Source organism: Sus scrofa, chromosome 7, assembly GCF_054392235.1.
Source record: "Sus scrofa isolate SSC_HxYL_T2T_F1_AM1 chromosome 7, Sscrofa_HxYL_maternal_Yorkshire_Landrace_v2.0, whole genome shotgun sequence".
Taxonomy (NCBI): domain Eukaryota; kingdom Metazoa; phylum Chordata; class Mammalia; order Artiodactyla; family Suidae; genus Sus; species Sus scrofa.
The window spans coordinates 115,089,906-115,106,370 of NC_139389.1; the positions used below are offsets into that span (position 1 = coordinate 115,089,906).

Sequence of the window (16,465 nt, forward strand, 5' to 3'; positions counted from 1 at the left end):
TTATCCAACCATACAGTTTTATGGGTTGCTATGTCTGGTTATTATTCCTTGCTTGGTTTAACTACTGTTACATCTCTTTAACATTACCACTGTCTTAGACTTGAGAAAACCTTGTGTCCCGTGATCATGTGCCTGGTAATCTGCAACCTAATGAGTATTCAAAATCAAAAATCACCTAATTTTTATTTTTGTTACCCAGTCTGTACCTTTAAATTATAACATTAGGTTGTTCAATGTATCTATAATAACAGGTCTCAAGGTCTCAGGAACAATGATCTCTTTTCCAGGATTTCTCTCCTTCTACTACTGCCCAGATGATGCTACAGAACTGAATCATGAACAGCCTCAGTGTTTATTTTCAAATTATTGTTATTATCATCGCAGTTATTATTGTTGGCATTACTGGTAGGGGAGCTTGCTTTTACAAGGCTGCCAGAAAAATAAAACGAGAATAGATGTGAAAGCACTTTCAAAAGCACATAGTTTTTTAAAACCAAAAGGTAAGAGACAGGAATTATTTTTAACATGACAGACAAAAGGAAGTTTGCCTGTTAGAGTATAAAACCAGAGTGACCTTGTTATAAATCCTATCTATTATTATACAGAGCTAAAAGCCTTTTTCTTCTAATTCTTTGTCATTATTTGTGTTTTATATCTTGCTTAAGTTAAAATAAAACCAAGGGATTGCTCTCATAAGCAAACCTCAAACAGAAATAAACGTTTCATTAGCATTTCTATCAGCAATACAGTTATCATAGGGGGAAACCTCTAAGAAAATCCGTCCTTATCTAGTCAACAATACAAATAGTAAGTTCCTCCATACAACCTACCTCGACTATTAAAAACTACTTGTGCCCTTTCATCACCAAAGAAAAACAATTCATGTACCTAGGTTCTCACCTTTGCTGTTCCATTCACTAACTTCCTTTTTTATTTTTCCAAATCTGCCTCTGTGAATAAAATTATTCATGTGTAAAATCTGCATCTCTATAGTGCCTCCTTATTTCAACACTGATTCCATAATGAGGAAAGTCTATATGACTATGGATATCACTTTATCTATGGTAATTCAACTACTGAATTACAAAAATATATATATATATATATTTAAACCAAGGCATTATAAAGCCCCAGTATAATTTTAAATTAGTAGTATAAATCTTATATTGATGATATAAATTATTTTTTCAGCAAACTAGATGCTGTTTTAGTGTTTCTGAAGTCAGTCACCCCTAAAAATATCTGCTTGGTGATCCACACATTTATAGGTACAATGTGCTTTCCTCTGGAACTCCCTACTTAATGAATCAATCTTACTTTAAGAGTTTGCCTAGGTGCTTTAATTAACTTGCAAAGTGACCACAGAGATTCACATGCACTACAGCTGAAGGAAGGGAAATGTGTATTCTTCAGAAGTATACGCATAAAGAGTAATTCAGGATTGCTCATTAATTTAAAAAGTGTCCAAAATACTGATGTTATTAAAAATATGTGAATACATAGGCACTATGTGAACTAAGCAAGTTCATTTAAAATGCTAAACTTTATTTTACTTGAGCCAAAGTTTTTGTCTTTTATGAAATACATAGTAATCTAGGTTTGTCCTGTTTTTCAAAAACAAGATAGTCCAAACTTTGAAACTTTAATTAAAGGGCCATCAGTGGCATAAGCTAATGATTAAAGGGTTTCTTCAAAAGTTTGAGACTCTAGTACAATATTGGAAAATAAACTGGATTAATATCTATATTGGATACCATATTACCATGCAAATAAATGAAAATACCGTCTACTTAGAATTTTAATTTTTGAATACCCAGTTTGCACTAAGCCTTCTCACATTATTCATAATATCCCATACATACACGTATTGTTGACAGGAGGTCCTATGTCAAAGCTTTAGATACTTATCTACTTTGAAAAGCTTCGTGTCTCAAATATTTATTATAGGAAAAATAATGAAGTATTACGAGCTATAGTCTAACATTCCCTGAATACTTGATAAACAAAGCACTACCAAAATCAAATCCTCTACAGCTAACAGGTAATGCCTAAAGCTTTTCAAAAACAAACAAAAAACAAAAAAAAATAATGCATGCATCTTCTCAATACAGGAACAATTAAGACATCTAAGCTAAAATTCTCTTTAAAAACAAAACACAAAATAAAAAGGGACAGCAATTCTATTTTCCCCTAACAAAGGTTAAGTCCCAGCTGCTGCATCAAAACAAAAACTTAGGGCTCCTAAAGCAGCCCCGATTGGGTATGAAATTAGAGTACGAAAGGACTTGGAAATAAATTGAGCTCTACACACGCCTGCCTCTCGCCTCGAGAGCACGCACCTCCCAGCCCCGCTCTCAGCAGCTCTCACTATTTAAAGCCGGATCTGGTGTTTAAATGGAGAGGCGGTGACGTAGGCCTGAAAAGCACCTTCCCATCCTGGCAGAGTCTATATTAGAGAGCGGCAATGGCTCTATATAAACAGGGCAGCCAAAGGGAGGAGGACCACAAGGCTCAGGGACTGAAAGGCAGGGTAAGCGGCCGCAGCCATGATGGATCGACCCGAGTCGTCAACGGTACGGAGTCGGGCGGCCGCGGGCTTGTCTGCATTTGGGACCGGGCAAAAACGTGTTTTATTGTCACAATAAAAATAAGAGAGTGGGGTGGACTAGTGATCACATTGCGTTGGTGACTGAAAAGGTTATTTATGTGACTGCTTTTTGCAAACCTACGTGATCGCAAGTAAGAAAAAAGGGACAAACGGTGAGAAGTAGGCAAATTTCGAGGCGAAAGTGGGGGCACTTTGACCACTGTAAGCTTTGTTTGTTTTGGTGTTTTTGCTAGTCGAAGATACGATGGGGGGGGTTGCTTCCCCTTCGCCATTTTACCGATTCGGAAGGAACCGAGATAAGTGCTTTTCAACCTTCGTCCTTTTTTTTTTTTTTTTTTTCTTAAACGTAAAATGGCCCCAGTGAAGCCTCCTAAGCACAACCCGCCACAACACCCAAAGTAACCCCCAAGTAGCCATTAGCCTTCCACTGCGTTAAAGTGGATCGCGGTGGGTCTTGGGGATTCGCCCAGTTCCCAAGACACGGTTTTTGTTTTGAGGCTGCTCGGAGAGCCCTTCTCCAGCCAGCGCGGCAGGACCCGCTTCGGGGAGGAAGCGGAGGCTCCCCTCCCGCCCTCCCTCCTGGCGGATGGGGTCTGGGGCCAGGGCCGCGCGCTCATCCCGGCCTCAACCGCCTCAGCGGCCCGGACCGCCCCGCGGCAGTTCCAGGCCCCGCCGGCACCCCCGCCCTCCCTGCCGCCGCGGCCCCGAGCCCTCGGCACCCCCCCGCGCCCGCCGCCCCGCGCCCCGGCCCGCTCCGCCCGAGGCGGGAAGCGGCGGCGGCAGCGGCGGCAGCCGCGCGGGCAGCTGAGAGTTGAGGCCGGGAGTCGCCGCCGTCCCCGCCCCCGCCCGGTCCGGCCGTTGCTGCCGCCTGAACGAAGCCCCCGCCGGCCACCGAACCACGTCCTTACCACGGTGTTTGTATTTGCCGAGTTCGCCATTTCCACACACAACACAAACAAGAGGGGGGCAAGCCCCGAGAAAACAAGATAAAAACAAAACGAAAAAAAAAAAAAAAAAACACCCAGAGGGTGACCCAAGCCACCGCAAAATTGGGGGGGGAATTTTAAACAAAATCGGATCCTGCTGGATTAGAGGGGATCGGCGAGGGGAGGAAGAGGAGGGGGCAGTCCTCCCGGAGCTAAAAACTCGAGGATCGCCCTTAAAAAAAAAAAGGGCACGACCCTTCTGGGGTTTGGGGGGCGTTGCCCGCTCCCCACCCCGCGCCAAGGAGGGAAACCACCACTGGTCGCCGCTCCCCGCGCCGCCGCTGCCGCCACCGGCTGCAGCTCCAGCCGTCCGGTCCGCCCGCTTCTCCCTTTATATAGTGAGCCAACGAGCTGCGCGAGCCGCCGCTGCCGCCGCTGCCGCCGAGAGACAGGGCGGAGGGGGAGGGAGGGGCGGAAAGGGCGGGGGCAGAGGTGGGCGGGGCTGAGCGCAAGACACCGCGAGAGCCGCGTGCGCAGGCGCGCCGGGGCGGAGGCCGCCGCGAGCCGCGTCGTCACGCTCAGGGGAGGGTGTTGTGTGGGCGGGACCCGGGGACTTAAGTAGGGAAGTCCGACCGCGGTCTCCCCAAATGTCGCGTGATCACGTGGTCGGCAACCAGGCGGAAGTCTCCGGCTGCTGTTTTGGGATGAAGAACTTGCAAAGCTCTGTTGGAGAAAAGCGTGAGTTGTGGCGACGCTCGAGTCGAAACCTAGCTGATTCCGCCTCCTGTCGGGAGATTCTGAGCTGTCCCACGCTGGAGGGGCTAGGAAATGTAGGAGCTCTGGCGGCTGCCCCGCTAGGCATGGCTGTGGAAAAGGGCGGGTCACGTGGCCCGGCTTCCGGCAAAAGTTTTAAGTGCGGAGTCATCTCCGAGCGTGAGCTAAGGTCAGACTCCTAGTTGCTGAAGCGTTAGCACGCCTTGCTGAGGGTGGGCCTTTCGCTTGCAAAATTGTGTATGAGTTCCTGAAAGGGAACTGATTTGGTTCCCCTCTTACTACATTCAACAATTATTACATATTATTACATTCCACAATTAATAATCCCTGAAGCCAGCAGAGTTGTCTGTCTCCATCAGTACAACTACAAAGTCTCTTTAAATTTCCGTTCCCCAGAGTCCCGGCCTCTCCAAGCCCACTTACTTCAAATAACTTCTCAAGGTGGTAGAAATGTTAAAACTAACCCCCCAAAAAAGGTCACCACCTGGATTATGACCGCACAACTTTTCCTGGTTTTTTTTTTTTTTAAATGTTGCAAAAATTCAGTGATTCCATATGTTCAGCACGTGCTAACATCTTGAATACTTGCCCTTGACCCATCAACTCTCATGGCTGCAAGAGAGCAGGTAGAAAATGGCCATGTATTCAAGGGCAACTCAGTAGGCGTTTGACCTGCTCTGCCCAAGCTAATCCCGCCTTTATATCAGCATTTCACGCAAAACGGAATACTCTGTTTAGAAGACAGAACTCAACAGTTCCTAATTTTCTTGTCCCTAGGAATTGCGAGTGACATGGAATGCAGTCTGGACAAGTGAGGGAGTTGATCCTCAAAAAGCAAAGCAAAACAAAATGTCAAACTTATGCTCCTGAAAGAAGATTTGAGAAAGATCAGTTGCTTTTCAGTTCCCTGCACAGTGGCCTCTTTGGGAACACTGAAAGAGATAAGACCATAGGAAATCATATTGTCCTATACTATTATATAAAATTATGATTCCATCACCATTTGTAATTCATGTAATATTCAAGTGACCATTGGCCCGAAAAGTTAAATTAACCCATGTCTTTAATTTCTTACCATTTTAAGAGGACTTTTTACCTCCTTATTTAAGTAGTACTGTTTGTACATGGAATCCCTCACCTTTCACCTCTTTTTCTTCCCTATCACTTAGTATTCTTAACTAAATTGATCAAGTGTTTTGACATCAGTTAAAACTAGGATCACTGCAAACAGGACATGGGGTAGAATATATGAGATTTACTTCCCTCAGAAATATTCCTAAAGAGAATAAGGACAGGTATTCTCTGATTGGGTCTGACCTATGAAATAATTGAATATAGTTCTTGAATTTAAAAGGGGAAAAAACCTATTTATGACCTCCATTTAAGACCTTCAGACTCCTTGGAGGCTCTGCATCAGCTTCTCTTTACACACTCTAATTTGCAACAATACCTTGATTAAAGTTTTCCCAAATGTCTTCTCTTCACCCCACAGTATGACTACCAAGTAAACCATCATGGATTACATTCCAGTTTATTGTTTTACAATCTTCATTTAGCTATAGGATTTCTTCAGTTGGGATACGTTTGTGTCAGCCAGTTTAGTTTCAGAAAAAGACATTTTCTGATCTTTCACCAAAATGGTGGGTCTGAATAATTTGGAGGCTAAAGTTCATGAATTCACAAAACTGAACATTTGTGAACAGAAAACTCTTCCCATTTAAGATTGACTGTAGCATTGCACTAAATTGTTTGTATGTGAACTTTTTCTTCATTGTACCTGAAAGCTTAAATAACTGTTCTCATTTTAGCAGTTCCTTACGTGAAACATTTATACTGGCTTTTCAGTTTGTGAACTTGTACTTTGTAGTATCATGTACTTAGTTACATAATAGTGCTCTCTTCTAGATGAATCTTTTTTTTTAAATGTTTTATATTGGAGGATATAAAGTCACTTCTTTTAATATTAATATTCTGTTTTACACCTGATAACTGCCAAACAAAAGAAAAGGAAAAACTCAATGCATAAATTTTAATATACCATAAGCAAAATGACACCAAACCTTAATATGTCTAAACAGTTAAATGTTTTACTGTCCAAATGACTATTTAAGCAACAATGCCAAGAGAGAGGAAAATCTAAAGAGACTATTCATGGAAATTGGCTTAAATTAAAATAATAAATGACTAAATAAAGCAAATGATGTGGCATATTTAGGCATCATACAGCCCTTATAGGTTCAGTAGTATTGGGTTCTTTTGGAGAATACAGAAATTGAGAAGAAAGAGCATATCTCAAACTTGCTAATCCTAGTGAAAGCCTTATTGTGAAGTATACTACATAATTACAGCATTCTTTCAAGATATTAAAAACACATGTATTTCAGTCCAACCAAATGAAGTTATATTCGGGTTCACCTAATTTTGATTTGAAGTATAGTTGATTCACAATATTTTGTCAGTTTCAGGCCTACTGCCAAGTGATTGTTAATTTTTTTTCAGATTATTTTCCATTATAGGTTATTACAAGATACTGAATATAGTTTCCTGTGCAATTAGTAAATCCTTGTTGCTTATCTATTTTATGTGTCAGAGTTTGTATTTGTTAATTCCATACTCCTAGTTTATCCCTCCACCTTCCCCTTTGATAAACACTAGTTTATTTTCTACGTCTGTAAGTCTGTTTCAGTTTGAATATAAACTTGTTTGGGTTATTTTTCAGATACCACACACAAGTGATATCATAAAACGTTTGTCTTTGACTTACTAAGTATAAAAATCTCTAGGTTCATCTGTATTGCTGAAATGGTAATATTTTTATGACCAAGTAATATTCCACTGTAAATATATATATATATATGTATATACACACCACATTGCGGCATGTGAAAATTCCCGGGCCAAGATTGAACCCACGCCACAGCAGCGATCCAGGCTGCTTCAGTGGCAATGCCGGATCCTTAACCTGAAGCACCACAAGACAACTCTGACAACATCATAAGCCAGTCAGCTGTTGAGAGGCACTTAGATTGTTTCCATGTCTTGGCTGTTATAAATAGTGCTGCTATGAATGTTGGAGTGCATGTATCTTTTCAAATTAGAGTTTTTGTCTTTTCCAGATATATGCCCAGGAATGGGATTGCTGGATTCTATGATAGCTCTATTTTTAGTTTTTTAAGGAATCTCCATACTGTTTTCCATAGTTGCTGCACCAGTTTACATTCCCAGCAGTGTAGGAGGGGTCCCTTTTATCTTCACTCTCCAGCATTTATTATTTGTAGACTTTCTGATGATAGCCATTCTGATCTATGTGAGGTGGTACCTCATTGTGGTTTGCTTTACATTTCTCTAATGATTAGGGTTGTTAAGTATCTTTTCATGTGCCTGTTAATCATCTGTATGCCTTCTTTGGAGAAATGTCTGTCGAGGTCTTCTGCTCATTTTTTTGATTGGGTTGCTTGTTTTTTCAATAATTCAGTTGTATGAGTTGTTTGTATGTTTTGGATATTAACCCCTTGCTGATTGCATCACTTGCAGGTATTTTCTCCCATTCCATAGGTTGTCTTTTTTTTCCATTTGTTTATAGTTTCCTTTGTTGTGCAAAAGCTTATTAATTTGTTAGGTCCTATTTGTTTATTTTTGCTTATGTGGTATCTCCTTTAAAACTTGTAACCTTAATGAGGTGAGTAATATCCTCAGTTAATTTGAATTGGACACCGTCATTTTCTCCCAGAAACCCTTCTCAAGAACAAGAGTCTGGATTAATGTTGGATGGTTCTTCAAATAAGGACATAGTCAACAAGGGGGGGAAAAAAGTGTTTAAACAGGAAAAACAGAAATTTAAAAAAAAAAAAAAAGGAATTTGCCATTTTGTGTTTCCTGCCAAGTTGAGAAGCAATAATAATAATAATGGATTTAGTTAAAAGATTTAATTATATGGTATCTTCTTTAAAACATGTAACAGTCCAAAAAGGTGAGTAATAGTAATATTATCCTTTTGTTATGGTTAGAAAACAGACTTGGATTACGAAGTGACTTGCCCAAGGTTTACTCATGAAATTTTCTTTCTTTCTTTCTTTCTTTCTTTCTTTTTTTCTTTCTTTCTTTCTTTTTTTCTTTCTGTCTGTCTGTCTTTCTGTCTTTCTCTCTCTCTGCCTCTCTCTCTGTCTCTCTCTCTCTCTCACTCTCACTTTCTCTCTGGCTTTTTGTGGCCACACTACTTGTGGCATATGGAGTTTCCTGGGCCAGGGATTGAATCGGAGCCAGCCTACACCATAACCACAGTAATGCCAGATCCGAGCCACATCTGAAACCTACACCACAGCTCATAGCAACACTGGATCCTTAACCCACTGAGTAAAGCCAGGGATCTAACCCACATCCTCATGGATACTAGTCCAGTTTGTAACTCACTGAGCCACAGTGGAACTCCCTCATGAAATTTTAAAGGTCCAGGTTCAAAACTCTTTCCTTCTGTTTTAGAAATAAGAAACTATCAATTCAGGAGGTTTTGAATCAGATTATGTTGCTCCCTAAGTATATCAAATATATGTTAATTATATAATGTATTATGCTTCATTTGGGAGAAGAAACTATAGCATATACAAAATTGATACTTGAAACCAAGATTTTTGTCCAGCTAAATATAATTGCTTTCATAAAAGCATTATCAAAAAGCCATTTATTAAATCATTTGATTTCTCTGTTTGTACATTAGTTGAAAGTCACCCATTTCCTATTCCAAATAGCACGTACTCAATGATTGAATTTGGCAAGAATGGTCACTTTGTAGCAAGAGTCTCTAATCAAAACAGTTCTGCATAACTTTTACATTTTAAGTGCTTTAATAAAACAAGAAAATGGAAGGTAACCATTTTTAGTGTTAGAATATTGGGAAGGGGAAATCTTTCTATTTTACTTAATGGGTCAATGGTATAACTCTCTTTGTTAGATAGAAGAATAAATTAAATTGGGCCCACGCCACTGTCATTGCACAATAAATTAGTAGAAGAGGCTGTGTATATTGACAGGGATAGTGGTATAGCAGTACCTAAGAGCATGAGCCAAGATGCTTGTCCTTGTTACAATCATAGGCAAGTTACCTCATCTGTAACTTCAGAGAGTTGTAGGAAAATTAAGAAATAATGCATGTAAGGCCTCTCAACACAGTGATTGGCACAAAGTAGGTTCTCGCTAAAGGTTGGAGACGCCAACAACAACAATAATGGTACTGAAAATTAAATGAGTTCTATCTTGTCTCTGTCTAGAGCATGTTAACCAGTGGAGTGGAACAAATATGAGGAATCAAAACACACTTTTTTTTTAACTTTTTTAGGGCTGTCCCTGTAGCATATGGAAGTTCCCAAGCTAGGGGTCGAATTGGAGTTGTAGCTGCTGACCTGCACCACAGCCACAGCAGTGAGGGATCTGAGCCTCATCTTTGACCTACACCACAGCTCACGGCAGTGCCAGATCCCCCACCCACTGAGCGAGGCCATGGATCCTACCCGCATCCTCATGCATACTAGTCAGATTCGTTTCCGCTGTGGCTCAACAGGAACTCACAGAACACACTTATGAACTGAGTTGACCAATTAGCAAACTAATATCTATCTTTTGAACTTGTAAATTTTTTTCATTTGTAAAATTAGATGAAAGAAGAAAGCAATTCCAATTTGAGGTAAAACACATAATCTAAGGATCTGGCATTTTCACTGCTGTGGCTATAGCAGTAAGGGTTCCATCCCTGACCTGGGAACTTTTGTGTGCAATGGGTGCAGCCAAAAAATCCTATATATTATACTCTAAATAAATACATTTTCACCAGTTCTTGAGGCTATATCATTTGAATAACTGATTTCTCTGTTTCTACATCAGTTGAAAATTGTCACTTTCCTGAAATGACTCAGATTGTTTAAGACTGAGGCTTTACATAAATCTCTAGGCAAAGAGTTAATTGCTCATTTGTGAAGTGTAAAATGCATTGCCCTACCTCAGTAAATCTCAAGTTTGAAGAATAGATTTTCAGACTTAAGATATTTTGTAGTGTGTGATAAAAATCAAATCAATACTCTAATTTGGCCACAGGATGGCAAAATAAACCGGAGCCCAGATAGAATACAGGACTAGGAAACCACAGTCCCTGGAGTAGTGTTTCATTTCTTCTTTGTATATTTCGTTGCCTCCTTAGTGGTGTTTATCACCAACAATGGTTTTATTTTTAAAGGATAAAATTTATAACATACTTGCTTGTTAATTCTAGTTTTAGCAAGTGACAACATAGTCAAGTCCCTTCTAACTCTTTCCTGTTTTCCCTTAACTTCCGTTAACATGCTTTCCTTCCCTTTTTTTCTCTTCTCTTAGTCTCCCTTTCTTCCTTTGTTTTTATTTTTCCTTTTTCTTGGCTGCCTCAGGGCATGCAGAATTTCCCAGGCGGCATTGAACCTGCACCACAGCAGTGACAATGCCAGATACTTAACTGCCAGGCCCCCAGGGAACTCCTGTTTTTCTTTTTTAATACAATAATTACAGAATACCAAACAGCCTCTGTTCAATGACCTTGATGTATTTGCATTCTCCCAATATTAACTTTAAAAAAATCAAATGAGAATTAATATCTGACTTTTAAAAAATGTGATTGGATAATGATGATCAAATATAGAGCATTTTAAACAATTTCAGAATGTTCTTAATCTCCATATGTATCCCTCTTAATTTTAACCTTAGCCAGTCGTAACATTTAAAAAATATTTTATTGGGAGTGGGGGCAACAACAAAATAAAAGTTAAATTACCAAAAACTATCGATTAAAAATTATATAAAATAAAAAATGAAATGCCTGTGTTCCTGCCTCTGCTCACAGTCTATCACATAGGTTTTTCCTGTACCTGTCTCTAGATAGGTGAATACAAAAATGGAATGATGCTTTTGATTTTATTTTTTATTATTTTTTTTAACTGGGTCACCCAGTAGAAAATTGACAGAACACTGTAAACCAGCTATAATGAAAAAAATAAAAATTACAAAATTTAAAAAAGCTTTTGGTTTTACAGGCAATTTGCTTTTTTCATAGACCCAGTCAATCACAGACCTGTTTTTAGACTAGTGAATTTCAAGGTGACTCAGATGTTTTTGATGGCTGAATGGAATTTCATAGTATGAATATACAATAATTTATTTAATGGTTTTCTAGAAGGTGCAGTTAAGCTTTTTTTTTTCTATTTTAAACATTGCTGCAACAATATCCTTGTATGTTCCTTGTATGTGCCCCTTCATATACCTTTTTATTATCTTTGTAGGATGGATTCTTAGAAATAGAGTTGATAAGTCTTAGGGTTTCCACCTGTTATGTATCAATCGCTAGTCACAGGTTACCCACCCACTTGGTTGTCTCTAATATCTTCTTGAATTTATAAAGATCTTACACAGATGTGCAGTAAAGTTGAAACCAACCTCCTTTCTCATTCCTCAAAAAAAGAATTATTTGTTTTTTAATATTTGTTTTCTGTATCTTTCTTCATACTACACACTTATAGTGTCTTTCTTCACATATCTGTATCCCTTCTTCCTTTCTGAAAAAATCAACTCTTGAAACCTTTAATTCCTTCTATGGTTTCCCTTGGCATTATTTCCTTATACTCTTGGAAAAGAATCATTTGGAAAGTGATAGTATTTGATATATTTTTTGTGTGTTTTGTTTCAACATATATTTTATAGGGAAATTTAAGACGGACATTTTCCCCATGTTCTTTATTCTGGTACTTAGTTTTTCTTTCACACAAAGAGAAAGACTAAAGCTTTCCCTAATTCCAAGGCCTGGAAATACTGTCTTTTCTAAATTTTGTACATATTCTCCTCTTTTAAAAGAAGTATAATTACTTTTTGCATGTCTTATTCCCACTAGACTTTTCTTCCATTCATTCCGCAAATAGTTGTATGGTGTAATAAAGAACAAACAGATCAAATTCCCTTCACTCATAAAGCTCATTAGGTTTGTGAGACAGGCAATAAACAGGATAAGTAAGTAAAATATATAATGTCAGGCAGTTGTAGAAATTCAGGTGAGAAGAGTAGCGACAGAGTCATAACACGTTCTGAAAAGAGATCCACTTAGGCTTGCTTTGGGTGGAACGTGAAGAATACAAAATGAATAAAGATACCTCATAGTTTTCTGTGAAGTAACTAGGAGGTTGTTGATGTCCTGCACTAAGGTTGGGAAAATTGAGGGAAAAAACATGTTTGGATAAGAAAAGTTCTGTTTTGGTTAGGTTTACATGCTGGTAAACGTTCAAATGAAGACAATAATAAATGGTTGGATACAAGCTTAGAGCTCTGTAAGCTGACCTGGAGATAAAGATTTGTAAATAATTTTGCCTGTATAGGTACTTACAGCCATGGAATGTGTGAGATTGTGTGAGTAGTGAAAGGGGAGAAAGCGGAAGCATGCTGAAATTTAGAGAATAGACTAGGGAGAAAGATCCAAAAAGAGAGTGGTTAATGCTGTCCAGAGCTGCTGAGAAGCAAATAAAATAATGATAAAAAAAGGTCTTGGATTTATCAAATTGAAGGGCATTGACAAAAGCCATTATAGTGTAGTGATAGAGATGGAAGATAAGTTGCAGTGGATTGAAAAGAAAATAAGAAATAAGGAAATGGTAAGAGCAAATAGGACAATTTGGGGGGCAGGGACTGGGGGTGCTGCACTTGGAGCAAATGGAAGTTCCCAGGCCTGGAATTGAATCCAAGTCCTTGCACAGACAATGCTGAATCCTTAACCTGCTGCATCACAGCAGGAACTCCTTGAGAAGTTTTGTTGTTAGAGCACAGAAATGGATTTGTATTTGGTGGTGGGGAATGGTGTTAGTTGATTTTTTTTCCCCAGTGGTTTTTATTTTAATAAAATACACATAACATAAAATTCACCATCTTTAACCTTTTTTTTTTTTTTTTTTTTTTTTATGGTCTTTATAGGGCTGCGCCCATGGCATATGGAGGTTCCTAGCTGCCTGCCTACACCACAGCCACAGCAACGCCAGATCTGAGCCGCATCTGCGACCTACACCACAGCTCATGGCGATGCTGGATCCTTAACCCACTGAGCAAGGCCAGGGGTCGAACCTGCATCCTCATGGATACTAGTCAGATTTGTTTCCACTGAGCCACAACGGCAACTCCCATCTTAACCATTTTTAAGTGTATCAGTCAGTGGTACTAAACACGTTCACATTGTTATGAAACTGTCACCACAGTGCATCTCCAGAACTCTTTATCTTGCAGAACTGAAACTCTGTGCATTACCTTTCTGTTAGGTCCTGGTCTTTTTCATCAGTGATTGTTCTCCAAATAGTTGTTATTTTGTTGTGCCAATGAGAGATGAACTCAGGGTCTTTCTGCTCCATCATCTTGACCCTCTCCCTAGTATTTGCCCTGTTGTAACTGACATTTCACGTAGCGTAATGTCCTCAAAGTCCATCCATGTTGTAGCTGTGTCCAAATTTCCTTACCTTTTTTTTTTTTTTTTAAGCGCTGCACTTGCAGCATTTGGAGGTTCCCAGGCTAGGGATCGAATCGGAGTTGCAGTCGCTGGCCTACGCCGTAGCCATAGCCACGCAGGACCCAAGCCACATCTGTGACCTACACCGCAGCTCACAGCAACGCCGGATCCTTAACCCACTGATCAAGGCCAGGGATCAAACCTGCAACCTTATGGTTTCTAGTCAGATTTGTTCCCACTGTGCCACAGCAGGAACTCCAAAATCTCCTTCCTTTTTAAAACTGGGTAATACTCCATTGTATGTATATACCAAATTTTATCCATTCATCCGTCAGTAGATTCTTGGTTTGGCTTCTGTGTTTTAGTTATTTTGAATATGCTTCTATAAACCTGGGTGTACAAATATCTCTTCAAGACCTTGCTTTCAGTTCTTTTGGGTTTAAACCCGGAAGTAGAATTGCTAGATCATGTGGTAATTCTATCTTTAATTTTTTGGAAGAACTGTCATACAGTCCATAGTGACTATATGATTTTACATTCCTACTGTCACTGCAAAGGTGCTCCAATGTCCCCACATCCTCCCATGCATTTATTTTCTGTTTTTGCTTTGGTAAGATTTTTATTCTTTCTATTATAGTTGATTTACAGTGTTCTGTCAATTTCTGCTGTACAGCAAAGTGACCCAGTTTACATATATATATATGTGTATATATATATATGTATACGTACACACACACACACACACACATTCTTGTTTTTACATTATTCTTCATCATGTTCCATAACAAGTGACTATTTATAGTTCCCTGTGCTATACAGCAGGATCTCATTGCCTACCAACTCCATATGCAATGATTTACCCAAACTCCCAGCCTATCCCATGGCAACACAAGTCTCTTCTCTAAGTCCATGAGTTTGTTTCTTTTCTGTAGATTGGTTCATTTGTGCCATTTACTAGATTCCAAATAAAAGTGATATTATATGGTATTTGTTTTTCTCTTAGTTCACTGAGTATGAGAGTCTCTTGTTCCATCCATGTTGCTGCAAATAGCATTGTTTTTTTATGGCTGAATAGTATTCCTTTGTGTATATATACCATATCTTCTTAATACATTCATCTGTCAGTAGTGCTCCAGTGAACATAGGGGTGCATGTATCTTTTTCAGTGAAATTTTTGTCTGGATATATGCCCAGGAGTGGGATTGCTGGATTATATGGTAGTTCTATATTTAGTTTTCTGAGGAACCTCCATACTGTTTTCCATAATGGTTGTTACCAACTTGTATTCCCACCAACAGTGAAGGAGGGTACCCTTTTCTCCTCACCCTCTCCAGCATTTGTTATTTGTTGACTTGTTAATGATGGCCATTCTGACAGGTGTCAGGTGGTACCTCATAGTAGTTTTGATTTGTATTTCTCTAAGAATCAGTGATGTTGAGCATTTTTTCATGTGCCTATTGGCACATTTCATCTATTCAGGTCTTTTGCCCATTTTTCAATTGGATTGTTGGTTTTGTTGAGTTGCATAAGTTGTTTGTATATTTCAGAGATTAAGCCCTTGTCAGTTGCATCATTTGAAACCATTTGCTCTCATTGTGTAGGTTGTCTTTTTGTTTTTTCGTTCATGGTTTCCTTCGCTATGCAAAAGCTTGCCAGTTTGATTAGGTCCCATTGGTTTATTTTTGCTTTTATTTCTGTTGCCTTGGGAGACTGATCTAAGAAAACATTTGTATGGTTGATGTCAGAGAATGTTTTGCCTGTTTCTCTTCTAGAAGTTTTATGGTGTATTGTCTTATGTTTAAGTCTTTTAAGCCGTTTTGAGTTTATTTTTTGTGCATGGTGTGAGGGCATGTTCTAGTTTCATTGAATTACATGCAACTATCCAGTTTTCCCAGCACCACTTGTTGGAGAAACTATCTTTTTCCCATTTTATATTCTTGTCTCCTTTGTCAGTAATGAATTGACCATAGGTGTCTGGGTTTATTTCTGGATTCTCTATTTTGTTCCATTGGTCTGTATGTCTGTTTTGGTACCAGTACTACATTGTCTTGAGTACTGTAGCTTTGTAATGGTGTCTGAAGTCTGGGAGAGTTATGCATCTTGCTTGGTTTTTGTTCCTCAGGATTGCTTTGGCAGTTCTGGGTCTTTTATGGTTCCATATAAGTTTTTGGATTGTTTGTTCTGATTCCGTGAAAAATGACATGGGTAATATGATAAAGATTGCATTGAATCTGTAGATTGCTTTTGGTAGTATGACCATTTTAGCAATATTAATTATTCCAATCCAGGAGCATGAAATATCTTTCCATTTCTTTGAATCCTCTTTTATTTCCTTGATTAATGTTTTGCATTCTCAGCATATGTCTTTCACCTCCTTAGTCAGGTTTATTCCTAGATATTTCATTTTTGGGGGGGTACAACTTTGAAAGGTATTGTATTTTTATATTCCTTTTCTAATATTTCACTGTTAGCATGTTTTCTTTCTTTTTTTTAATAGTAGTCATCCTAATGGTTGTAAGGTGGCATCCGATTGTAGTATTGATTGGCATTTTCCTAGTGATTAGTGACCTTGAGCATCTTTTCAAGTGTTTATTGGTCATTTGAATATCTCCTTGGAGAAATATCTAAGTCCTTTGTCCACTTGTGAGTTATGTTTTTTATTGTGCA

The 16,465-nt window shown here is 39.0% G+C and overlaps 1 protein-coding gene and 1 long non-coding RNA gene across 3 annotated transcripts in view; one reads left to right on the forward strand and one right to left on the reverse strand.

Annotated features, from left to right (window-relative positions):
- The window catches only part of GTF2A1 (general transcription factor IIA subunit 1), a 46,004-nt gene extending 42,102 nt beyond the window's left edge, over positions 1-3,902 (reverse strand). For both annotated transcript variants that reach the window (XR_014811240.1, XM_021099583.2), the window contains exon 1: positions 3,517-3,902. Coding sequence is in view for 1 of the 2 variants with exons in the window: in XM_021099583.2 (XP_020955242.1) it covers positions 3,517-3,546 (30 nt within the window). In the remaining variant the exon portion in view is untranslated. The remainder of the gene's footprint in view (positions 1-3,516) is intronic.
- The window catches only part of LOC110261640 (uncharacterized), a 33,505-nt gene continuing 19,539 nt past the window's right edge, over positions 2,500-16,465 (forward strand). Inside the window, exon 1 of the long non-coding RNA XR_014811243.1 lies at positions 2,500-2,573. This is a non-coding gene — a long non-coding RNA (uncharacterized LOC110261640). The remainder of the gene's footprint in view (positions 2,574-16,465) is intronic.